Source organism: Pelophylax lessonae (genome assembly GCF_965119305.1).
Source record: "Pelophylax lessonae genome assembly, chromosome: 6".
Lineage (NCBI taxonomy): Eukaryota > Metazoa > Chordata > Amphibia > Anura > Ranidae > Pelophylax > Pelophylax lessonae.
In genome coordinates this window covers 158,733,008-158,760,284 of record NC_138773.1, presented here as the reverse complement: position 1 = coordinate 158,760,284, position 27,277 = coordinate 158,733,008, and the positions used below count along the sequence as shown (strand labels likewise).

Genomic DNA, 27,277 nt, shown 5'->3' with positions numbered 1-27,277 from the left:
GAATAAATTCTTGTGTAAAGTAGAGTGAAATGGAAATTTTGCCTTCGTTCAAAAGTACCCATGGTGTGAATGTGGGTTTTAAAATACTTACCCTTCGTATTTGTGGCAGTTTCTACATTTTTTACAAAAATGTTATCAGCTTTTTATGCTAGAGATTCTTGGAACACCCAAAGAATTCTATATTTTCTGAAAGCTGAAGCCCAGTTTAATAATGGTAGCCACAAAATCATCCCAGCAATAGATTAAAAAGAAATATATATATATATATATATATATATATATATATATATATATATACACATACACGCACACCTATACAGTATCTCACAAAAGTGAGTACATCCCTCACATTTTTATAAATATTTTTCTATCTTTTCATGTCACAACACTGAAGAAATTACACTTTGCTAATGTAAAGTAGTGAGTGTACAGCTTGTACAACAGTGTAAATTTGCTGTCCCCTCAAGATAACTCAACACACAGCCATTATTGTCTAAACTGCTGGCAACAAAAGTGGGTACACCCCTAAATGAAAATGTCCAAGTTGGGCCCAATTAGACATTCTCCCTCCCCGGTGTCATGTGACTGGTTCGTTTTACAAGGTCTCAGGTGTGAATGGGGAGCAGGTGTGTTAAATTTGGTTTTATTGCTCTCACCCTCTCACACTGGTCACTGGAAGTTCAACATGGCACCTCATGGCAAAGAACTCTGAGGATCTGAAAAAAAGAATTGTTGCTCTACATAAAGATGGCCTAGGCTAAAGGAGATTGCCAAGACCCTGAAACTGAGGTGCAGCATGGTGGCCAAGACCATACAGCGGTTTAACAGGACAGGTTCCACTCAGAACAGGCCTCGCCATGGTCAACCAAAGGAGTTGAGTGCACGTGCTCCGCGTCATATCCAGAGGTTGTCTTTGAGAAATAGACGTATGAGTGCTGCCAGCATTGCTGCAGAGGTTGAAGGGGTGGGGGTCAGACTGTGTGCGGAGACAGAGCTGTCAGGTCCCCGCTGTTCTCTTTGGGGGAATCGGATGAGAACGGATCGTATGTCCATTCTCATCCGATCCCATCCGATCCGCTGGACGGATGGAAAATAGGGTTTCCATCCGTCCAGATTTGATGGATCGGATGTCAGCAGACATGTCTCCGCTGACATCCGATGCCCCATAGAGATGCATAGGGCATTCGTTCAGACCCGGAAAAAAACGGACAGGCGGATCTGAACGGTCCGCCTGTGTGAAAGGGGCCTAACTGCAATTTTACTGTGTTTTAATTTGTAAACTGCTAGAATTTTCTATTGTTTGCATTCAAATCGTGACCCTTTCTATCATAAATAACTTGTATTGTGAATTTGATTTTTGTTTCTTTTTTATTTTAGGAATTAATTAAACAGCTTAACACCATACAGGTAAGAGGCATGCTACATACATAGATGAAATGAATGAAAAGTATTTCCGCTTGCTTATACAAGTTCAAATATTAAACAGGACTTGTCACATCAATGAGGTTTTTTTTTTATGGCCATAAACTTTGAAAATGTGTGTTGTACTTTTTACGTTGACCATGCCATAATGAGATTTTGTTTATCCCTGTATGAAAATTCCCCAAAGACCAGGTTCATGGCTTCTCAATAAAAGTTGGTTTTACATTGCACTTTTAGTGAGTTGTAATTGTTCAAGCGTGTTCTTTTTATCTTAAATCTCAGAATGCAGATGCTGTGAATTTTTTCTGCAATTATGAAGAGAGCCGTGGAAATTATCTTGTTGATGTTGATGGCAATCGAATGCTGGATTTGTATTCCCAAATATCATCCATTCCCATAGGTAAATAACTTTGTGCATATTTTACATCTGTATATTAATAGTATTTTATTTTTATTCTTGCTTGCAAGCTAGCACATCATACTTTCTGATGTGAACCTTTGCCCTGTAGATCGTGGCAAACTGCATGGTCAATAGAACTAAAAGTAAATGAACAAAGGTATACTAAACCCTGACTGCCGGTTCACACTACCGTGACTTGTCAGGCGACTTGGTCGCCTGACAAGTCGTGCTCCATTCTGTGCTATGGGAACCGTTCTAATAGGAGTGACTCAAGTCGCTCCGACTTAGAAAAAGGTTCCTGCACTACTTTTGACCGAAGTCGGAGCGACTTGCATTGACTTCCATTATGTGAAGTCCGTGCAAGTCGCGCCGAAGTCGCGGTGAACGGCGACTTCACTAGTCGCCCCCGAAGTCGTGTCGCCATAGTGTGAACCGACTCTTATGCCTCGTACACACGCATCGATTATTGGCCGGGAATTTTCGGCCAACGTCTGATCGGCCGATTTTCGGCTTGTTAGTATGATGCTTCCGACAACCGACTCCGACTTTTCAGCTGAAAAAAATTTGGTGTGCAGGCTATAAAATTTTTGTTGGCCGTCAACACAACGGCCGATTTTTCCGTCAGTCAGTACAGATTTCGGCAGACAAAAATCTGATGAGCAAGACTGGGCATGCTCAGAGAAGAAAAAACACACGGAAAGTAAACCAGCACATGACATCACTTCTGAAGTAGATTTTTGTTGGCCGAGAAAATTTGTGTGCAGTCTAGGCACATTCCAACCAACAAAACACTCTGGACAAAAGTCGGACGATCGGTCGGCTGATAATCGTTGCGTGTGTACGAGGCATTAGGAACATGATCTGGCAGTGTAGATTAACATTTACAGTGTATGGGGGAGAACCAATGCACTACCTAAGGTATATGATCAATACTGGTTAGGAAAAAATGATGAGTACCAACAATGTAACTGCTGCCAATTCTAGTCGGTGTCACCACCGTGATAGCAAGTAAAGGAGAGAGGAAAAATCGGCGCACGTTCCTGGTACAGATGGATGATGCAATATTCTAATGATATTACTTGTAAAACTAATGTACAGAGGGATAAATGTGCACAATGTGTGAAATAGGGATAAAAAAGAGGTAAAAAACTCGTATTCAAATAGAGTAGTAGTATAACTGTAAAGAATGCAAATGAATCAATGTGACATATATGGTGGTACAGATGGATACATGCACAACACAAATCTTCAATCAAATAACAAATTCAGTGAAGAACCCTGTAGTGCACATAAATAATAAATCAGTGCAAAAGTGAATGAAGGCAATATAGAATGGTGCAGTCGGCAGATGCTGACATGAAAAAACGGTACAGATGGATAAGTCAAACAAACAAATGCTGGATGAGTCAGTGAAGTGCTGTACTAAAAAGTAGTGCACATGAAATAAATAACCGGTTGCCGACCGCCGCAAGTACATATACTGCGGCGGTCAGCCGCGGCCAGGCAAAGTGACGTACCGGTACGTCACTAGCCTGGGAGCCAATAGCGGGCGAGCGCGTGCCGCCGGAGGCGCGCTCCCGCCTCGGCTCGTTCACAGACAACTCCGTGCGTGTGACCCGTGTGACCGGCGGACCCGATGTCTGCCGGTCACTCGCGATCGTCCGCTGTGAAGGGAGAAAGGCAGGCGGCTAATGTAAACAAAGCCGCCTGTCATTCTTCCCTGTGTAAAAGCACTGATCTAACGGTCCTGCTATGTAGGACCTTTGATCTGTGCTGTTACACACACAGCCACATCCCTGCACAGTAAGAAGCCCCTAGGGACACACATAGTCACTGCATCTCTAATAAAGTTAACCCCTTCCCTGCCAGTGTCATTTTTACAGTAACAGTGCATATGTATAGCACTGATTACTGTAGTAATGTCACTGGTAGCACTGATTACTGTAGTAATGTCACTGGTACCCCCAAAAGTGTCAAAAATGTCAGTCAAGGGTCCGATCTGTCTGCCGCAATGTTGCAGTCCCGCAAAAAAAATCGCAGATCGCCGCCATTACTCGTTAAAAAGAACAACAAAAATGACAATCTTTCCCTTAGTTTGTAAACGCAATAACTTTTGCGCAAACCAATCAAAATATGCTTATTGTGATTTTTTTTTTTTTACCAAACCTAGGTAGCAGAAAACAAATTGGCCAAAAATTTTAAAAAATTTAGATTTTTACTTTTTTTTGGGGGGGAATTTCATATAAAAAAATGTGAAAAATATTGTTATTTTTGCAATATTGTCACTCTTTTTTTGATTCTAGCGCATGATCAAAAAAAATCGCACAGGTGATCAAATACCACCAAAAGAAAGCTCTATTTGTGGGAAAAAAAGGACGTCAAATTAGTTTAGGTACAGCGTCGCACGACCGCGCAACTGTCCGTTAAAGTCACGCCGAATCACAAAATACCCCCTGGTCAGAAAGGGGGTAAAATCTTCCAGGGCTTAAGTGGTTAAATACCAAAGTGGCTCAGTGCAATAAAAGTGCTAGCGTGCAATAGTGGCTCAGTGCAATAAAAGTGCTAGCGTGCAATAAATCGCATAAAAAATACAAAAATGAATAATGAATGAGTCTCATTACATAAATGCAACAAATGGACAGTTCATCAAAAATGATGTAAACTCTGATAAATCAAATAGTGACTTGCAAAAAAATAAAAAGTGAGTCACAAATATGTGACAAGTGACATCTGTGGATAAATCAAAACGTGTTGTCTGATGACAGTGATATACCACTCCAGTGAGCTAAAAAATATGCGCAGTGGCCGCTCACCTCCATGCACACTCAAAAGAACGTGTTTGTATTATATGGCAGCCTCTCCTTATGAGGATGGATGGATGGATGGGCTCAACTTGACAGAATCCTTTATCTCCTTAATGTATAACTTATCTCTCCTCTGTGTGGATTACTTCAGAGCATTCTACTGGTATTGACCCCATAAACAAGTTTATCCCTTGATAAAGTTGCGTGTCTGTGATGCAACGCGTCGGGAGGAGCCGGGTGACGTCACTTCCGGTGTACGGCCATAACCAGAAGGCGATTTGTTTTACTGCATGTACTGCGCTGTGATCTCTGCTTAATTGTAAGTGTGATTTTATACATTAAAACATCTGTTATCCTGAATTACTGCACCATGATGGCCTTTATTTAATCCCCCCATATATCTTTAGAGTGTGCATGGAGGTGAGCGGCCACTGCACATATTTTTTAGCTCACTGGAGTGGTATATCACTGTCATCAGACAACACGTTTTGATTTATCCACGGATGTCACTTGTCACATATTTGTGACTCGCTTTTTATTTTTTTGCAAGTCACTATTTGATTCATCACAGTTTACATCATTTTTGATGAACTGTCCATTTGTTGCATTTATTTAATGAGACTCATTCATTATTCATTTTTGTATTTTTTATGCGATTTATTGCACGCTAGCACTTTTATTGCACTGAGCCACTTTGGTATTTATTTCATGTGCACTACTTTTTAGTACAGCACTTCACATTTATTGAGAGTCCTTCACTTCACTGACTCATCCAGGATTTGTTTGTTTGACTTATCCATCTGTACCGTTTTTTTCATGTCAGCATCTGCTGACTGCACCATTCTATATTGCTTTCATTCACTTTTGCACTGATTTATTATTTATGTGCACTACCGGGTTCTTCACTTAATTTGTTATTTGATTGAAGATTTGTGTTGTGCATTTATCCATCTGTACCACCATATATGTCACATTGATTCATTTGCATTCTTTACAGTTATACTACTACTCTATTTGAATACAACTAGTTTTTTACCTCTTTTTTTATCCCTATTTAACACATTGTGCACATTTATCCATCTGTACATTAGTTTTACAATTAAGTAATATCATTAGAATATTGTATCATCCATCTGTACCAGGAACGTGCGCCGATTTTTCCTCTCTCCTTTAACATTTACAGGGAACACTAAACAAAAGCCAGTAGGGTTTGTTTTTTGTTTTTGTTTTTTTGCAGCATTTTTGCATTTTCAGTGTTGCCCTAGTCATGAACACTTGTTTTTTTATTGCTACATTCCTGCTGTAATAAACTGTATGTACAGTACTGCTTGTGCTGTAGAGGTGCGTGAAATGGGATATAGTATAATAACATTTATCAAGGAAATTGGCTGCAGAATGGGATGCACATCTGTTATAGATAAAGCTTTCTCTTATTTAGCAAAGTATCTGCTACACTGAGTATTTCTCCGTTATATGTGAACTGAGACAGTTTTGCCAAAATCTAGAATGGTTAGATGTATTAATTTTTGTAACAAGAAAATATATCAGTTGCAAGCACATCCGGTGTGTGTATTCAGAAAAAATGCGTCAATTAGTGTTGGGCTATCAACCACAATAATATGCAAACACAACTTTAAGGCTTCTTTCACAAATACAGACCGTTCGCCTGTTTTTCATCCATCCGTTGACGGATGAAAGACGGATATAAATTAATTCCTATGAAAAAATGGATGATAACGGATGATCATTCATTTACATCACTTTTCATCCGCTTCCGTCAACATCCGTTTTTTTGGACGGTAAAAGCCCTAACAGATTTTTCATCCGTTTTAAAAAACGGATGACAAAGGATGAAAAACTGATGACAATGGATGAAAAATGGATGTGAAACTGATGTTTACTGAAAAAAAAAAACTGCCAAAAAAAACGTGACTGAACTAATGAAATAATGGTCCGTATGTGTGAAAGGGGCCTAAAGGATAAGTTCACCCTAACACTAAAATCTCTACATCTACAGACACCCACAATCTAAGCCTAATCTATCTAACCCTGTAAAGAAGAAATCTGTTTACATACCTTTTTTGAAGCTGATCCGATCCCACGCTGAGCTGTCAGCGGCAGCTTTGCTGTGTAGGCGGGTGCAGAGGAGGCAGAAGACAACAGAAGCCCTATAGTAACTCTACAGTATGGGTGACATCACTTCCCATTAACTTCACAGCTGGCTGTGTCCTGCAGAGCTTCCGCTGCTGGAGAATGGACCAGATCAGCTTAAAAAAAAGTGTGTATAGCGATTTCTTCTTTACAGGTTAGATAGGTTAGTCCGCGATCGTGGATGTCTTTAGATGTAGAGATTTTAGTGTTAGGCTGGACTTTCCCTTTAAATAACATACAAATATCAAATCCATGTGGGTAAATACAAATAAAAACATGGTTCATGCATGAAAATCAGTCGAAAAGTGTTGAGAAACTTCCATGTAACACCATCACTATGTTATGCTATAGAGACAAAGCAACTGTACAAACACAGCCACAAGTCCTAATTTAAAAGGTGTGTTGGCGCAGGTATATGGCCCCAAACACAGAAACTACAAAGTAGCACCAAACCCCAAGTAGACTTAATAATGGCTTGTAATAACAAGTTGCATTTTCTAAATCTAACAAAATACTTTCTTGTATTAAGAGGTATAGACTCAAGAGAGAGAGACATTTTGTCCCTGTAAAGATCATTCGTAAGACCTCATCTGGAATATGCTGTTCACTTTTGGGCAGCAGTTCAGAAAAAAGGATGGAGAACTGGAGAAAGTGCAGAGAAGTGTAACCAAACCGATAAGAGGCATGGAGGAGCTCAGCTATGAGGAAATAAAAGCAGACCTGAACTTATTCTCTCTTGATAGGAGGCAATTAAGGGAGATAGGATCATCATGTAGAAATACATAGGTGGTTCATGTAATGAAATTGGTGTGGAATTATTTACCTTAAGGTTGTTACAAAGGACAAGGGGGCACCCTTTATGTCGGGGGGGAAAAGCGGTTTCTAACTTCCACGTAAAGAAAGGAATCTATACGTGGAATAGACCGATGTTGACCCAGGGAATATCTGACTGCCTCCTGGGGGATTAAGGATTTTTTTTCCACCGTGCAAATTGGACCATGCTTCAGGGTTTTCTTTCTCTTGTTTAATGAGTAGAGGATTGTGTAGAGGATTGTGTATATCAGGCATGTCCAAAGTTCGGTCCGCGGGCCACTTGAATACGGCCCCACAGGTAATTTGGAAAAATCTATTGTTGTGGCCCCTGTGAATCCCCAAGCGCTGCTCAGGACACTGGGATCTCTGGATCTTTCAATGCCGCGGGACTGCATGTATGCCATATTAGTTCTTCTACCATTAATTTTATACATCCTCTTATATACGCTACTGTTTTGAATGACTTATACGCAAAATGATGGTCCATCCCGGCCCGCTGTATCAATTCCAGTTTATCCTGTTACTTGTGCATACACTATTGTTAACGATGGCCCCGGCCAGCTTTATATCCCTTGCTCAATATGGCCTCGGACTTAGCCTGATTAGGGAGCACTAAAAAACACAAATCCGGCGCTAGTAAGACAGGAACAGTGCCCTCTCCATGATAATTGGCATAACACCTGGGGGGTCAAGTAGCAGCTGTGTGGGAACAAAACACACCAGGAGGGATGTTCAAAAGTTTCAGTCACACAAGGTTTAGCCACATATAAGCACTAGAGCTGCACGATTCTGGCAAAAATGAGAATCACAATTTTTTTTGCTTAAGCTTTGAAATAAAGCTGTGACTAGGATTGACCCCCCCCCCTCCGTCATGGATTACCCCTGCGTACTGCTGTCAGGTGGGTACTGCTTACTGGCGAGTACTGCTGGCTGGTGGGTACTGCTGTGGGTACTATTGGTGGTGGGTACTCATGTTTGGTGGGTACTGTTGTGGGTACTGCTGCTGGTGGTGGGTACTGTTGTAGGTACTGTTTGGTGGGTACTGCTGTGTGTACGGTTTATGGTGGGTACCTCTGTGGGTACTGCTGGCGAAGTGAGGAGCGGCGCAGAGCCGATGATTCCTGTAGTTCCACTCTCCTCAGTCTCCTCTCACAGGCGGAGTGCATTTGATATCACTCCGCCTGTGACTAGGGATGTAACGATATCAAAATCTCACGGTACGATACAATTTCGATATTGACCTCACGGTACGATATTTATTGCGATATTGTGGAAAAGCTCACGGTATTGTTAAATAGCTGGACAGGACTAATTCATCAGTGACCAGCAGTGACAATACATTAACCCCCTCATGCTGCATAATACAAATACCATTGGTAGAGTATCATCAGTATAGTATCGCAGGGCTGCTCCACTCTATTTAAAAGCTGTGCAAGATCAAGTCAGTAAAAGTGAAAGAAGACAGCAGCACATCCAATTTCCAAAATAAAAATCATCTTACAAACAATTAACTGATCAAGATTAGTGGAGTTCAGTAAACAGTTAATGGGTTTGTTAAACTTCTAACCTGCTCCAACAGTAAATCCTCCAAAAATAAAATAAAAACCCATACAGCACAAACAGGGCTCAAACTAGCTGAATGGAAGCTGAAATGGTTAACAGCAATGTGTTCCTGCAGTGTCTTTCTTATCAGTGTTATCAGGCAATGTACAGCTCAGGGAGATAAAACATAAGCAGTGAAGGGAGAGGAGGCTGATCAGTAAGAAGCCTGAATACACACAGCTATCTGGAACACACTGCCGCCCACCAGCATTCAAATGTGACATTGCTCTAATTCTTGTCATACCTTCTTCTTGCAGTGCAGCTATCTCCTGGTGCTCTCAGTCAAATGTGGCGGGCTGGAGAGGGGCGGGGGAGGAGTGTTTTACTGCATGCTGACTGGCTGTGGATGGAAGGGAGGAAGGAGCTCCACATTTCAGCCCGCCCATCCCCGACATCAGAGCTCCGATCTGACAGCTCTGCTCTCTCACTGACTCCTTCACTCTCACTGTGCTGGAATGAGTCACACTGCAGAATGTAGTGCTACACTGTCAGCACACCGGGGATAGCAGTGATGATTTGTTCCAGATATCGAGACACGACCACGACGATATCGAGACACGTTTACCGCCGCGATAGCGTCAATATCGTTACATCCCTACCTGTGACAGAACGGAACCGGAGCTACACAGGAAGCATCGGCTCCGTTCTGTCAGCTGAGCTCTGGCACAGACAGTCTCTGGCATGCGGGCTGCAGCTGTCTGTGTCATAGACACATATAACACTGAGTGAGAATCGTCAACATTCAGGGGTGAGATTGTGGGGGGGTGAATCATGGTTTGTATACGATGAATCTTGCAGCTCGAATATGAACCCACCGATGAGGATTACTGATGGCAGCAATAATAGTCATGAATGATGTCAATCTAGTAAATAGAACATTGAAAAGTTGTCAGGACAGCTATACGAAAGCAGGCACTCCTCATGCTCCGCTGCATTGGGTCACTGCACATGCTGCTTACCACCAGAGGCTCTAAAGGTGTTCAAGCCTCGTTTTGGTCGTCCTTCCCCCCCAGAGTCTGACGTCATGTCCGGGTCCCCTTACCGGTTGGCACTCATCGTGGGTGATGAGAGTGGCTACAGACGGCGATCTTCCTTGCCTCCTATACCGGGCGTTGTGACCCCCTTTTCCACCCTTTCCTGTCCAGGATTGAGGCATTCTGTTAACTCCTCACAGCCCGAGCAAGGCACAACAGTCCACACTGCTGCATTGTTCTTGGCTGGTTTTATGCCTTCACAAACACACTGGATGGTCACCAAGCTGTAAGTTTTTTTTAACCCCTTTTTCCCCAGTCATCCTCCAGGACGGTCACATGAGAGATAGGCTCCACCTCCTACAGGAAACACAAGCACACAAGTTTAAAACAAGCCGCCCTAGGCTGCCCCTTTCAGTTCTTGTTTCCTGCATCCCGCAAACACAGCACCAGGGGATATCTCCCCAGTTTTTTTTTTCAGGACCTGGAAACAGGTTCTTTTACCCAGGGCAGGCGTCCCTGAGTACCCCCGAGACCAACTGAATACGACTGGCGAGGCCGTCAGTCCCAGGTACAGGAAAGGGGGACAAAGAAGGGGGGCACAGCCCCAACTCAGAAACCCCACAACAACCTTCCCCTGCGACACAGGTAAGCCACAGGGGAAGGACCAAACAGAAAGGGGTTTCCAAAAGAGGCCATCCCCGCTTTAGGCTAAGTAGGGGATGGCCACACAGCCCTGACGCCACTCACCGGGACTCCAGATGGTGATCCCCGGTGCGGTCGGCACCTAGTCAGCCTCCGGGCGAGCGCAGGGAGATGGCAGCGGATCGATCATCTCCCGGCATAAAACAGCAGCATGGTTCTCCGCCTTCCGGGACGCCGGGAGCGGAAGTGACATCATCCAAGATGGCGCCCGCACAGGAAGTGCCTCGGTAGCCATCTTGGAAGAGGGGAAACCATACGGTCGGCTTTTCGGAACATCGCCGGGATGTTTTAGGTAAGTAACACGGCGGTTCAGCCCACTGCGGGTAGCGTATCCCTGGATTATGTCCCCTCGTGGCCAGCCCCATAAAGCAGGGCCGGCAAATAGCCAAGACAACCAGGAAGCCCAAAGCGGAAGTGACATCACCAAGATGGCGCCCGCACAGGAAGTGCCTCGGCAGCCATCTTGGTTAAGGGCAAATCACAGCAAAATGCCCTACTTCCACTAGGCGGACCCTGGGACCAATTTTGGCGCGAAATTTGAAAACAAAAACGCCCCAAACTAGACAGCAGCGGTCACTTCAGGTGAATACAACTGCAAAACCTGCAGTGAACCCCTCCAGGCGGCACAATGGCGGAGGACCGCACCACATTGCCAGAGGCTGCAGAACCCAGCCCCAGCTCTCACTCGGTAAGTGAGCAAGGGGCAAATAGGAAAATGAAGGGACTCACAGAAGTAAGTCTCTATTGCTTACCCCTGTTTTTCTTTCACCCAATCCTCTCCCACCTACTCTTCCTCTCTCCCCTACTTTCCGCCTGTATCCCTGCAGACCAAAAGCCAGGAACAGACGGACGGTCTGAGTAAGCCAAAAAAGAGAAAGTACTGCTGCACATGCGGCACAAAACTGCCAACAGAAAGCGACAAACTTTTATGCAGTAAATGCATTAAAAAGATTGTCAACGAGGAAGCAAGTCCATTAGCTAAAGACCTTTCGGACTTCAAAAAAGAAATGACAACCACAATGCAGTCCCTGCAGGCTACAATTAATGCCATGAAAGGAGAAGAACAGCCCTCCACGGCACCAAAAGGCAAAACCCCTAAACCTAAGGGGAAACCCAAACCGGTAGCCCAACCAAGCTCCTCGGAATCGGAAGAGGGGGAATTGCTTGACGAAAACAGCTCTGATGATCCGGGAACGGCGGAAACCCCAAAGAATGACCAAACACCTGTTCCCGGCGGAGGAAACTGAAAAGTTATTACAGGCCATATATATAACCGAAGACATCCCAGAAACACTCCCCACAGTCTCCATTAGGGATAGATTTTACAGGGGACTCCAGGAAGAGAAACGCAGAACGTTTCCGATACACCAGGCAATCAAGAGCATGATAGAGAAAGAATGGAAGAATCCTGAAAATAAACTTTTCTTTCCCAAGGTGCTGAAGAGACGATTCCCATTCGAGGAAAACCAGATCACCGCGACCAAATTCCCGAAACTAGACGCATCTTTGGCGAAAGTTTCGAAAAGATCGGATTTATCCTTCGAGGACATGGGCCAACTGAAGGACCCAAAAGATAAAAAAAATGGAGGTGGTACTACGGCGACCCTATGAGGCAGGGGCTGCGGGGTTCCAACCCAATATCGCGAATACCTGCGTGGCCAGAAACGTTTCATTCTGGCTGGAACAACTCAGAAGTCATCTGAGCAAGGTTCCAGGGGCAGAAGAAGCCCTTGACTCCCTCCCACTCATCGAGAAAGGAGTGGCATACATGGCGGACGCCTCAGCAGAAGCAGTAAGATTCACCGCTCGAACAACAGGCTTAATCAACGCAACCAGGAGAGCACTATGGCTAAAGACCTGGGAGGGCGATTATGCTTCAAAGAACAAGCTATGTAACATCCCCTTTGATGGCAACCTACTCTTCGGCTCAGAGTTAGAGAAAGTGCTAGAAAGGTCAACCGATAGAACAAAGGGCTTCCCGTTCAAAAAACCCAAACAGGGGGAAAAACAGTCCTTTCGTCAACCAAGACAAGAAAACCAGGCGAAAAGGGGAAGACCCCAGACTCAACGCCGGTGGAACTTCAACCGGAACAAGGGCAGGACCAATTTTCTGTTCCCCAAACCCGCATCCACTAGCAAAACCCAATGACGCCAGCCGGACGGCGGTGGGGGGCAGACTACGTCATTTCCTCTCACAATGGAAAACGTTTTGTTCAAACCAATTTATTTTACAGATAATTGCACTGGGTTACATGATAGAATTCGAATCAGCACCCCAGTACACGTTCAAAACTACAAAGGTCCAAGTAGGATCAAAAAACAAAAAACTCATGGACCTAGAAATCAAAGACCTTCTAAAGGAAGGCGTGATAGTGGAGATACAACCAACACTTCACACCAGGGGACATTACTCTCACATATTCATCAGAGAGAAACCCTCGGGCAGGTCTCGTTTAATTCTGAATTTAAAGAATCTAAACAAATCCATAAAATACAGAAAGTTCAAGATGGAAACCATCTCTTCAATAAGAACAATTCTACCACCAGCAGCCTTCCTAGTAACACTAGATCTGAAGGACGCTTATCTTCACGTGCCAATCCATCCCGACCACCAAAAATTCCTGCGGTTCGCCACACAGGAGGGCGCGAAAACACGCCATTTTCAATACCAAGCGCTCCCCTTTGGCATCTCTTCCGCCCCACGCATTTTCACCAAAATAATAGCGGAGGTAGTGCAGGAACTGAGGTTAAAGGGAGTCCAGATAATCCCATACCTGGACGACTTCCTAATTTATGGGGTATCCAGAAAAGAAACTCTAGCAAACCTTCAAAAGACAGAAGAGTTCCTAACTTATCTGGGATGGCAAATCAATTTAAAAAAATCCAAGCAGAATTCCCTCCCAAGTGACCACGTTCCTGGGTTACATCATCAACACCATAGAACAGAAAATTATCCTCCCGGAAGAAAAAATAATGAAGCTGGGCGACAAAGCAAACCAACTTATAACCGGAAAACAGGGGAAAAGGAGAGCAGTCATGTCACTCCTGGGACTGATGGCGACAGCAATCCCGGCGGTCCAGTGGAGCCAATTGCACATGAGATCCCTACAACATCATCTGCTGCAAGGCTGGAACAAAAATCAAGACTCCCTGGAAGAAGTCATCTCAATCCCAAGAACGGTCAGAGAAACTCTAAACTGGTGGACCGGGAAGCTCACCCTAGGAAGGGGCAGACCGTGGCTACCACACACACAAGTTCGGGTCACCACGGACACAAGCGCCTCAGGGTGGGGAGCACATATAGGGCAGCAAGTCAGACAGGGGCTCTGGGAACCCCAGCTAGCAAGAGCATCTTCCAACCTGAGAGAATTGACAGCAGTATGGGAGGCCCTGCAGGCATTTCAGGAGATGATACTAGGAAAACATGTCCAGATCCTGTCGGACAATGTAACGACGGTGGCTTACATCAACCACCAAGGGGGCACAAGGTCAAAAACCCTAATGAAGACGGCATACCTGCTCCTCTCCTGGGCAGAAATACACCTCCAGTCGATATCAGCAATACATATAAAGGGCTCACTCAACACGCTAGCAGACATACTAAGTCGACAACAGCTAGACCCATCAGAGTGGGAGCTGAACAAGGGGGTTTTTTCCCGAATAACGAAAAGGTGGGGAACCCCGGAGGTGGATCTTTTTTCCTCAGCAAGCAACAGGAAGACAAAGCGATACTTCTCCTTAAAGAGGGAGACAGACTCCCTAGGAGTAGACGCACTGGGATTCCCATGGTCTTTCAAACTGGGGTACGCTTTTCCGCCCATACAGCTAATCCCCAAAACACTGTGGAAGATACGGACAGAGAGGGCGAGGGTAATCCTGATAACGCCCTACTGGCCAAAAAGGTCTTGGTTCTCGGTCATGGGAAACATGACAGAAGAAAAACCCTGGACCCTACCAATGCAAGAAGATCTTCTCCTACAGTCAGGAGCTTACTACCCCCATCTCCAAACCTTAAAGTTGACAGCCTGGCTGTTGAATGGGGCATCCTACGGGGAAAGGGACTTACCCCAAGGGTGGTAGAAACTCTGCTGAAAAGCAGAAAACCGGTTACGCAAAAAATTTACGGGAAAATTTGGAACAAATATTCTGATAACATGCGCCAGAGGAACAAAGACCTACACGACGTCGGCACGGTACTAGAATTTCTACTAGACGGAGCCGAAGCAGGGCTGGCGATACGCACCCTCAAAGTACACACGGCAGCTCTCTCAGTCCTTCTGGACGACCAACTCAGCGTAAACCCGCTAATCAAACGATTTTTCAAATCAATTGCCAGAACACGACCAGTGCAAACCACAAAGGTGGCCCCATGGGACCTCTCTCTGGTACTCAGGGCACTTACCCAAGCACCTTTCGAGCCAATTTCGGAATCCTCCACAAAAAACCTAACACTGAAGACGGCTTTCCTGGTGGCAATCACGTCAGCCAGAAGGGTCAGTGAGATACAAGCTTTTTCCATAAAAGAACCGTTTTTTACGGTCTTCCCAGACAAGCTGATACTCAAAACAGATCCACTGTTCCTCCCTAAAGTCTCTTCAGACTTCCATCATACACAAGAAGTCATACTACCATCCTTCTGTCAAAACCCAACAAACCAGGGGGAAGAAAAATTTTCAACCCTGGATGTCAGGAGGTGCACTTTGGCCTACCTCGAAGCCACCAAACAATTTAGAAAATCCTCAAATCTGTTTGTATTATTTGGAGGTACACAAAAAGGGAAAACGGCATCTAAAAGTTCCATTGCAAGATGGATCAGGAATGTAATTAAAATAGCCTACGACAGCCAGGAATCTGCCAGACCAACAAACATAAAAGCTCATTCCACACGCTCCATAGCCACTTCATGGGCTGAAAGAGCTGGGGCATCCATTGATCAGATCTGCCGAGCAGCCATCTGGTCCAGCGACTCCACGTTCGTGAATCACTACAGGATCGACCTGGTCTCCGCCCAAGACCTAACCTTATTGCTGCCATCATTAATCATCAGTGGTGGGTTCATATAGCGCTTATATGTGGTTAACCCTTGTGTGACTGATTAGGGAGCATGCATGCTCCGAATTGAGATGAATACATTGTAAAATCCGTTATAAATATATTTGGGCACATGTATACTTGGTGTTATGTTCCTGTTCATATTTTTTTAACTTAAAAGTTGACAGACAACCTTTTATTACCAATAATATGTAATGCACTTTACAATGTTCCTGACATATATTTCAGCTTCCTGGATTTTTTTTTTTATCTGGAATTCAGATATGAAAGGCGGAGCGATTTAACATGTTTAGATTTGTCATCCATGTGACGAAATGAAAAGAATGCAGTTTGCAATATACTTTGCATAAAATAGTTAATTTGCATTTAATTTTATTGGTCCAAACAATGTCAGGCAAAATGGTCGGCCCTCACGCATGTTCACTTCATCAAATCTCAGCCCTCTTTGAAAAAAATTTTGACACCCCTGATGTATATGGAGGTGTTCTATTTGTTAATTTTTCTATTGATTGAACTAGATGGATTTGTTTTTTTTTTTTGTTTTTTTGTTTTTTTACCCCTTATTACCTATGTAACTATATTTAAAAAAATTGGTTGGACATGGACTTTCGATTTCAGTGAACAGCAGAAACCAGAGAGGAATAAGTACATCTGTTTAGTCTACTCCACTATTTTTTTTAGCCTTTTGTCATTTGACATGTAGAGACCTGTGTTGGTCTGCTTCTGCTTGCTCTTCACCCATGTCCTACAACCAGCTTTTTATCCCATAACCCAAACCAGTCTGCAGGCTTTTCCTTCAGAGTGCATGCGCCGGAGACGTCACTGGCTGCTGCTCGCTGGAAAATCTCCTAAACGGTGCACATTTAGGAGATATTCATTTTACCTACAGGTAAACTTTGTTATAAGATCACCTGTAGGTAAAAATAAAATATCAGCGTTTACTACAACTTTAAAGCCTAATTGAAGTCAGTCAGGCTGTAGACATAGTAATAAATATTTTTATCATAGAAATCATAAAAAATAAGAGCATATTTATTACTGTACTGCAGAGGCAACACTAGAACATTAAGGGCCCCGGTGCAAGAAACCATGAAGGGCCCCCCGGACCCCTGGCCAGGGCCGTTCCCTTCAAGCTTGGGGCTCTTCCCACTGATCCTGAGGCCCTTTACTCTCTTTGCGTGGCCCTATTATTATGGTCCCGCAGTGGGCCCCCTTCCTGCCATCTTGGGGCCTCCCCACAGTGGTGGAATGCCAGGGCCCGGTCGAAAAGGAACTTTTCGATCCTGGAAGTTCACCCACTGGTGACAGTCATTTTTATTGTTTGATATTTTAATTGTATTTCTTTTTATTTTATTTTTATTTTCCTTAACCACTTAAGCCCCGGAAGATTTTACCCCCTTCCTGACCAGGCCCTATTTTGCGATTCGGCACTGCGTGACTTTAAAGGACAATTGCGCAGTCGTGCGATGTACCTAAACGAATTTGACATCCTTTTTTTTTCACACAAATAGAGCTTTCTTTTGGTGGTATTTGATCACCTGTGATTTTTTTGATCATGCGCTATAAACAAAAAAAGGGCAACATTTTGCAAAAATAACAATATTTTTCAAATTTTTTTTTTTTTATATGAAATTCCCCCCCAAAAAAATGTGAAAATCTAAATTTTTTAACATTTTTGGGCAATTTGTTTTCTGCTACATATGTTTGGTAAAGAAAATTACAATAAGCGTATTTTGATTAGTTTGCGCAAAAGTTATTGCGCTTACTAACTAAGGGAAAGATTTTTGTCATTTTTGTTGTTTTTTTAACGAGTAATGGCGGCGATCTGCGTTTTTTTCTTTTTTGCGGGACTGCGACATTGCGAGGGACAGATCGGACCTTTGACTGACATTTTTAACACACTTGGGGGTACCAGTGACATTACTACAGTAATCGGTGCTATATATATATATATATATACACTGTTACTGTAAAAATTACACTGGCAGGGAAGGGGTTAACTTTATTGGGGAAGGAGGGGTTAAGTGTGTCCCTAGGGGCGTGTTTCTAACTGTGCAGGAATGTGGCTTTACATGTAACAGCAGAGATCAACGGTCCTACATAGCAGGACCGTTAGATCTCTGCTGTTACACAGGGAAGAATGACAGGCGGCTTTGTTTACATTAGCCACCTGCCTTTCTCCCTTCACAGCGGACAATCGCGAGTGACCGGCGGACATCGGGTCCGCCGGTCACACGCGCGGACTTGTTAGGGAACGAGCCGGGCAGAAGCCTCAGGCTAGTGACGTACCCATACGTCACTTTGCCTGGCCGGGGCTGACCGCCGCAGTATATGTACTTGCGGCGGTCGGCAAGCGGTTAAGGAAGGAGCTGGTAAATTACATATTTACTGACCCCTTCCTGGTTCTCTATTGTGACACATTCCCTGCATGCAGCAGCCGGCAGGAGAGGGAAGAGAGCACATTGTGGGGTGGGGGAGGGCACCAGGTGAGCACACAGGGGTCCAGAGACAGCAGAACACAAGTGAACTGGATAGGAGGAGTGGTGGGGGCAGCATACAGAGGAACTAATCTCCTCCATTTTCCTCCTGCAGCTACAGTAGAAAAAAGGACAGTGATTTCTCTACATGCTGTCTCCACCCCTTCTTTCCAGGTGTACAGGGGAGCCGCACAGGCCCCCTGGAGCATGGGGCCCAGTTGCAATTGCAACCCCTGTAGTTACGCCCTGCTGTACTGTATGCACTGGCAAACCACCATCTAGGTTTTCAAATATCAAAAATATAGAACAACATTTTTCTTTTCTTTTATGTGGATGGTCACCAGAAATAGCTGGATTTCATGTTGGGTAAGAGTCAAGAAACAAAGGAAGTAAAAAGCCAATTGGGTTGTTCTATATACTATAATTTGTGTTCTAACAGATCTTTTGTGACTGATTCACTTTAGTAATAATGCTTTCCTATTCTCTTCTTTGTAATAAAAATAGCATTTGATCCAGAATGATACAGTCGGCTAGTTTTCAGTTCTATGTCTACAGGCCTGCCCTTATCAACATCTCGCTACAGTGATATATGAGCCATATTACTTACAGGGTGTTTGTGTCTTCTTCAATTTCCTGACACCACTTTTCTCTCCTCTGGACTGATTGTCTGCTTATTGTTATATAGGATTGATATGCTTATGACTTATATTTCATAAATTTACTTGTATATTATATTTTTCAGGTTATAATCACCCAGCATTAATAAAAGTTCTACAACATCCACAGAATTTGGTAAGTGGAAGTAAATGTCACCTATGCCATACCTGTGTAAATAGTTATAAAGCACTTTAAAACAATTACAGCACATAAATGTTTATACAAAATACATAGAAATGTATAGGATGTCATTCTTTACATTAACATTGTTTTTGAGTATTTACCTTTTGTGTACTAATTGCTCAGAAATTATGGCCAGGACTAAACAATGCAGGCAGTGGGGGAATTCATATTGCTTACCCTGTTAAAATACAATAGTAGCATGCACCATGCTCTTTTAACCCATCCAACTTTCTTCTGTGTGAGAAGCCAAAGTGAGTGAATAGATGCTGGTAACTGGGGAGGCTGGCACCCACCTTGACTGCTCACATAGGACAAGTTATAGGATTGTGCAGATCCTCATTATCGGACCTCAGCAGTACTCCTCATGTAACCCTTGCATGTAAGCCTGGGTTCACACTTGTGTCATGTGGGACACCGCATGTGATTCAGATAGGCGTCGCATAGCATTCCTGTTCAAATCACATGTCATTCCTTGCAGTGTGATTTGAGCCCATTCATTTTGTATGGGCTCAATGCGTTTTGCGACCAATTTTGGGGTGTCATTATTTTAACATGGACACTGGTAGCAGTTCGTATGAACAGAGTACGATTTCAGTGCAATGTGGGAAACGCTCAGGATTCGCTGCGTTTCCAGCACCGCATATATGTGAACTGGGTCTTAAGCAACCCCTTGCCTCCCACATATCTGCAAAGTTTATTCTTTTTAGGTATTGCCATGAATTTTGTTTTTCAATCCTTTCATGTAGGTAAAGTGTATGTAAACTCTAAAAATGATCTTCTCTTATTTCCTACCTTTTTGGTCTGGTAAAACTACCATTGAAGGTTTCTCTTATCTGTTCGAAAAGTGCAAAAAACCTTGTTAATTCTACCAGAGCTTGTGAACCAATAACTCCAGTTCTTCCTGCTGGAGTACAAGAAGAGGTTATCGAGAGGTCTGTGTACTTTGTAATCCCTCAGAAATTAAGTAGGCAGGCCTGACAACATGTGATTTAAATTCACATCAGAAAATACTGTATTGTCATGTCAAGGTTAAAAAGATAAGATACAAGTCCGTCTAAATAACCAGCCATATAACAAAATGATGGCCAAAAAGTGATTAAATTATTCTGACTGGGCGTCCTATGACATAGCCCATCCCTGATCAGGGTAAAGAGTCCATAAAATTGACTATTTACAACGTGATCAGCTGTGTCCAATCACAACCGGTCACAACTGTAAATACAATCGCCGTTACTAGCTGTTCCCTGCTTCTTCTCCTCACACACCAATCGTTTGAGGAGAAGAGTTAGAGAATAGTGAGTTACTGCCATTGTGCTTTTTTACACACATTGCAGTGCACCACACGCCCCCCCTCCCCAATAAAGAGAACCTGTAACCAGGGGTCTGTCACACGGCCCATCTGTCACCCAGCCAATCTGGATCTGTCACACAGCCCATCTCTTATACAGTCCATCTGGATCTGTCACTGGCCATCAGTACCACTATCCGTGACCTGTCACACAGGCCATCAGTACCACCTTCATTGACCTGTCACATAGGCCATCAGTACCGCCATCAGTGACCTGTCACACAGGCCACCAGTACTGCCATCAGTACCGCCATCAGTGACCTGTCACACAAGCCATTAGTCCTGCCATCAGTGACCTGTCACACAGGCCATCAGTACCGCCCTGAATGACCTGTCACATAGGCCATCAGTACTGTCACCAGTGACCTGTCACACAGGCCATCAGTACCGCCCTCAGTGACCTGTCACACAGGCCATCAGTACCGCCCTTAGTGACCTGTCACACAGGCCATCAGTACCGCCATCAGTGACCTGTCACACAGGTCATCAGTATCAGCTGCCATGTCCAAAAGATTTTTTACATCTCAGGAGACTTATACAATCCTTAATATGTCAGGTAATGAAAGCAGTAGGGAGCTCTAGTCATCTGATTCTGGTTCAGATTTCGAGCCAGTAGATAGTAGTGGATCGGGGACCGAATCAGAGGAGGAAACCGCCCCTCCTAAAAGAATGGGAACAACAAGATCAGAATACCTGCCTACCACCAGCAGCACCATAAACCCCAACGGCACCAACACAAACAGAGCTAGACCCCAGGAAGAGGAGCTCAGTACCAGCACTAGAATAACACACCAAACCCTAAGAATCTGGGCCCAAACCTACCTTCCTGATGTCCTAGCAAACCGCTTATGGTTGCCTGCCAGCTCAGGGTCAGCTATAATCCTCCCTTTTCACTGCACGGCCAGGTGTGCAGCCCAACACTGCTAATTTTTCTCAATTAGATTATTTTTATTTGTTTTTTTCCCACAAGATTTGCTGCAGTGTATGGTGGACCAAACAAATCTCTTTGCATAGCACTTTATTGCCTCCAACCCCAAATTATCCTACGCCCATATGTTTCATTGGTGACGTCTCACACTAGAGGAGTTCAAATTGTTTTTAGGCCTTACATTTATTATGGGGCTTACAAAGAAAAATGAAGTGCATGCCTACCGTCCACCAGCCCTATCCACAATATGCTGATTTTGTCTGCTGTCATGTCTAGGACATGCTATGACATGATTATGTGCTTCCTACATTTTAATGACAGCTCGCAGTTCCCTTCCCAGGATCATCCCAACCACAATAAATTGTATAAAATATGCCCCCCCTAATAAATTATTTTTCCAAACGATTTGCTAAAGTGTATGTCCCAGACCAAAATATTTGTGTGGACGAATCCTTTATGAACTTTACTGGCCGGCTGTACTTTAAACTGTATATTTTCAGTAAGTGGCCAGGTACAGGTTAAAACTAAATAAACTTTGCGATCGAGCCACTGGATATGTGCATGCCTTCTGCGTGTATGAAGGCAAAGACTCCCAGCTCCAACCCTGAGTGCCCAACATTTATTGGAACCAGAAGAAAAACTGTCTGGGACCTGGCATACCCCCTGTTCAAAAAAGGCTATCATATATATGTGGACAATTATTACACTAGCTTGCCCCTTTTTCGTCATCTGTACCGTGAAAAATCCTGGCCTGCGGTACCTCCAGAAAAAACAGGAAGAGCAATCCACATTTGAGGAATGAGGAAGTGTCGGCCGTGAAGTGAAGGAACAAGAAAGATGTTTACGTCATGTCCACCATCCACAATGACGCCTTTATGGTGATTCACAGAAGGCCCGGCCCCATTGTAAAGCCTAAATGTGTCCACGATTTATAATCAGTTCATGAGGGGGGGGTTTATTTAAATGACCAGATGCTACAACCATATTTATCAATTCTTTAGTCCCGTTACTGGTATAAAAAATTTGCATTCCATATTTGCATATGGTCACGTATAATTCGTATATCTGCAATCGAAAGCCAACCCAGCACCTACCTGAAATATATTGAAGATATCCTCACTGCCCTGATTTACCAGCAAGGACCTGCCCCAGGAAGCATTCGCTCTAAATTGTGTGAGTCGACTTTATGATCAACATTTTCCCTGTAACATTCCCCCTACATAATCTGGAAGAAAACTCCAAAAGAAATGTTGTGTATGCAGCAGAGGAGGAGTTAGAAGAGACACTAGTTATCATTGTCCCCAATGTCCCTCCCAACCTGGCCTATGCATCGGAGAATGCTTCAAAATTTATCACACATCCATTATATTATTAGTTCCCCTTATTTAACATACTGCCATTTCCCTGTTTCAAATACCTGTGCAGATCATTTGAATGCTACCATGTTTCTACCGTCGACGTTAACTGAACATGGCATGTTTACCGATAATGCCTTTGCCTGCCGTTTTAAACCACGTTTCTGACTTCCATGGGCACCAACTTCAGCCTGTTAATCGACCATGTATTTTGCCTGCCACTTGGACTGCCACTTGGACTGATCTTTTGCCTTTCTACTTTATTACACAGGGGTCTCACATATGTGAGGGGCTTCAGAATAGTGTTATGAGTAGAGAAAGCCAGTTTCTGGTTTTCTGTGTTCCCAGAACAGAGTATGGAGTCCTGAGGCTTCAAAGAGATTTGGGTGGGAGAAGCCTCTATCCCTGTCCCCATTCTTTCCTGACAAAGGCCCTAAGCTTGATGGTCCTTCCTGCGGCCTGGACCAATACTTGGCTGTGCCGACCATATCGCTGCTTGTAATGACCAAGGACTTTATGGACCATGTTTCTTCCTGCTGCCTAGACCAATACTTTGGCTGTATTAACCATATATCTGCCTGCTGACTATGGACAGTATTTCTGTCTGGATGATTCCTTTTGCCGCTGCTGAGTTCGATTGTCCTGGTGTTCCAGAGCCTTCAAAAGTGTAATACATAGGAATCAATTTAGATGTGTAATTTATGCTCCTAGAACGCCTAGAGGTGCTACTTGGATGTTGGAGCTCTGTATGTGGCCAGGCTGTGTAAAAGTCTCACACATGTGGTATCGCTATACTCCGGAGGAGTAGCAGAATGTTTTTAGGGGTTTAATTGCAAGTATGCATATGCTGTGTGTGAGAAATAACTTGTTAATATGACAATTTTGTGTAAAAAAAAAAAACAAATATATATATATATATATATATATATATATATATATATATATATAATATCTCACTTTCCCAAGAATTGTAGGAAAAAAAGTACAACTTCAAAAAACTCACCATGCCTCTTACTAAATACCTTGGATTGTCTATTTTCCAAAATGGGGTCATTTAATTGTATTTGTACTGTCCTGGCTTGTTAGGCTGGCCATACACTATACAATTTTCTTATTCAATTTCCTTTAGATTTACCTTAAACTATGAAGTGCAAGGGCCTGCCTGATTGCATACAAATTGAAAGTGTTTAGGTTTGACCCTACATTGCATTATTTTGGTAAATCTAAAGGAAAGTTGAACAAGAAAATTGTATAGTGTATGGCCAGCCTTAGTGTCTCAAGAAATGAAATTGACCGTCAGTACATCAGGTGTGATCAATTTTCAATGATTGGCACCATAGCTTGTACACAGACTAAATAATATACACTAATTTGGGCTATTTTTACCAAGGATTTGTAGCAGTATAAATTTTGGGCAAAATTTATGAAAAAAATGACTTATTGGCAAAAGTTTATAATAAAAACTAAAAAGTGTTTTTTTTCACTTTTTTTCACTTATATCGCAAGCAAAAAACCCAGCAGTGATTAAATACCACCGGCTTGGCATTGCATACTATTATTAATCCCTATGATCTACCAAAACACCCAGACCCTTCTCCATCATTGATTCCCCCAGCTGTTCCCCCATTAGTATGTATGATGCATGCATGTTTTTAGCCACCAAGTGGATGGATTTACATTTATCAACGTTAAACCTCATTTGCCACATAGTTGCCCAATTAAACAGTGCATTGAGGTTGGCTTGTAAGTTGGAGACATATTGTAAGGATGTTATTCCACTGCATAGCTTGGTGTCATCTGCTAACACTGGAATGGTACTTTTAATTTTTAGACCCTATATCATTTATAAATACATTATAAAGTAAGGGTGCCAACACTGAATTTTGGGATACACCTCTAATGGCCTTAGACCATTAAAGCCGTAGTATACCGCTTTTTTTTACTTTTAACTACAGGTAAGCCTATTATAAGGCTTACCTGTAGGTACAATTAATATCTCCTGAACCTGCATGGTTTAGGAGATATTACCACTGCATGTAGCCGCTGACGAGTACGGCGCACGCGCTCTGAAGGTCCGGCGGACCTTCAGAGTTCCTTGCTGGGAATTGCCAGAAAATTACTCCCGCGCGCATGCGCGGGAGTGATGTCATCGCGGCTCCGGCCACTCACAGTGCCGGACCCGCGGAACCCGGAAGAGATGCCGTGGGATCATGTCCGCTCCCACAGCGGTGTCCGGGGGTCCGTGTCGGGGCTTCGTTCCAAGGTAAGTAATTCATAATGAGCTAGTATGCGATGCATACTAGCTCATTATGCCTTTGTCTTGCAGGTTTTTTTTTTTTTTTGTCATTAGAGTTTACAACCGCTTTAGGAGTATGAATCATTCTATCCGTATACAGTCTTTTAGTCAGTTTACTATCCATTTACAAACTAAATTTTATAGGTCTCTAAACTTTAACATATACAGTATCTGATAAGTGAGTACACCCCTCACATTTTTGTAAATATTTTAGTATATCTTTTCATTTTGACAACACGGAAGAAATTACACTTTGCTACAATGTAAAGTAGTGAGTGTAAAGCTTGTATAACAGTGTACATTTGCTGTCCCTTCAAAATAACAGCACACAGCCATTATTGTCTAAACCACTGGCAACAATAGTGAGTACACCCCAAAGTGAACATGTTCAAATTGTCCCCATTTTCCCTCCCAGTGTCATGTGACTTATTAGTGTTACAAGGTCTCAGGTGTGAATGGGGAACAGTTGTGTTAAATGTGGTGTTATCGCTCTCACTCTTTCATACTGGCCACTGGAAGTTCAACATGGCACCCCATGGCAAAAAACTCTCTGAGGATCTGAAAAAAATAATTGTTGCTCTACAAGAAGATTGCCAGGACCCTGAAACTGGGCTGCAGCATGGTGGCCAAGACCATACAGTGGTTTTACAGGACAGGTTCCACTCAAACAGGCCTTGCCATGGTCAACCAAGGAAGTTGAGTGCGCATGCTCCGCATCATATCCAGAGGTTGTCTTTGGGAAATAGATGTATGAGTGCTGCCAGCATTGCTGCAGAGGTTGAAGGGGTGGGGGGTCAACCTGTCAGTGCTCAGACCATATGTTGCCCACTGCATCAAATTGGTCTGCATGGCTGCCGTCCCATAAGGAAGCCTCTTCTAAAGATGATGCACAAGAAAGCCCGCAAACAGTTTGCTGAAGACAAGTAGACTAAGGACATGGATTACTGGAACCATATCCTTTGGTCTGACGAGACCAAGATAAACGTATTTGGTTCAGATGGCGTCAAGCGTGTGTGGCGGCAACCAGGTGAGGCGTAAAAAGACAAGTGCGTCTTGCCTACAGTCAAGCATAGCGATGCGAGTGTCATGGTCTGGGGCTGCATGAGTGCTGCCGGCACTGGGGAGCTACAGTTCATTGAGAAAACCATGAATGCCAACATGTACTGTGACATACTGAAGCAGAGCATGATTCCCTCCCTTTCGGGGGAACTGGGCTGCAGGGCAGTATTGCAACATAACGACCCCAAACACACCTCCAAGATGACCATTGCCTTGCTAAAGAAACTGAGGGTAAAGGTGGACTGGCCAAGCATGTCTCCAGACCTAAATCCTATTTAGCATTTGTGGGGTATCCTCAAACGGAAGGTGGAGGAGCGCAAGGTTTCTAGCATCCACCAGCTCTGTGATGTCATCATGGAGGTGTGGAAAAGAACTCCAGTGGCAACCTGTGAAGCTCTGGTGAACTCCATGGCCAAGAGGGTTAAGGCAGTGCTGGAAAACAATGGTGGCCCCACAAAATATTGACACTTTGGGCTCAATTTGGGCATTTTAACCTAGGGGGGTACTCACTATTGTTGGCAGCGGTTTACACATTAATTGCTGTGTGTTGAGGTATTTTGAGGGGACAGCCAATTTACACTGTTATACAAGAAGTACACTCACTACTTTACATTGTAGCAAAGTGTCATTTCTTCAGTGTTGTCACATGAAAAGATATAATAAAATATTTACAAAAATGTGAGGGGTGTACTCACTTCTGTGAGATACTGTATATTAGCTATCTGTAGGGAACTGTGTCAAGCTTTTTAAAAAATCCAGGTATACCACATCCACAGCTACTCCTTTGTCCAAGTTTTTGCTTGCTTCCTCTTAAAAATTTAATTTTTTTGACACCTTCAGTTTTTCTTGAATCCATGCTGACTATTAGGATCTATCTATGTATACTGCAAATATCAACATGTTTGTGCAAAAGGATATATAATATCCATAAACAATGTGCAAATAATTTTTTGTGAAAAGACTGCTCCTATTGTGCAAAATACATATTTAACATCATTATGCAACTGTAGCAAAAAAATAACGATGAAAAATTCATAAAATTGTGTAAACCATA

General features: G+C 43.4%; 1 protein-coding gene across 1 annotated transcript in view; it reads left to right on the top strand.

Annotated features, from left to right (window-relative positions):
- ABAT (4-aminobutyrate aminotransferase) overlaps nt 1-27,277 on the top strand; it is a 252,910-nt gene that overhangs the window by 118,150 nt on the left and 107,483 nt on the right. The window contains exons 4-6 of the mRNA XM_082261300.1: nt 1,378-1,407; nt 1,705-1,822; nt 19,140-19,189. Coding sequence (XP_082117426.1) covers nt 1,378-1,407; nt 1,705-1,822; nt 19,140-19,189 — 198 coding nt within the window. The remainder of the gene's footprint in view (nt 1-1,377; nt 1,408-1,704; nt 1,823-19,139; nt 19,190-27,277) is intronic.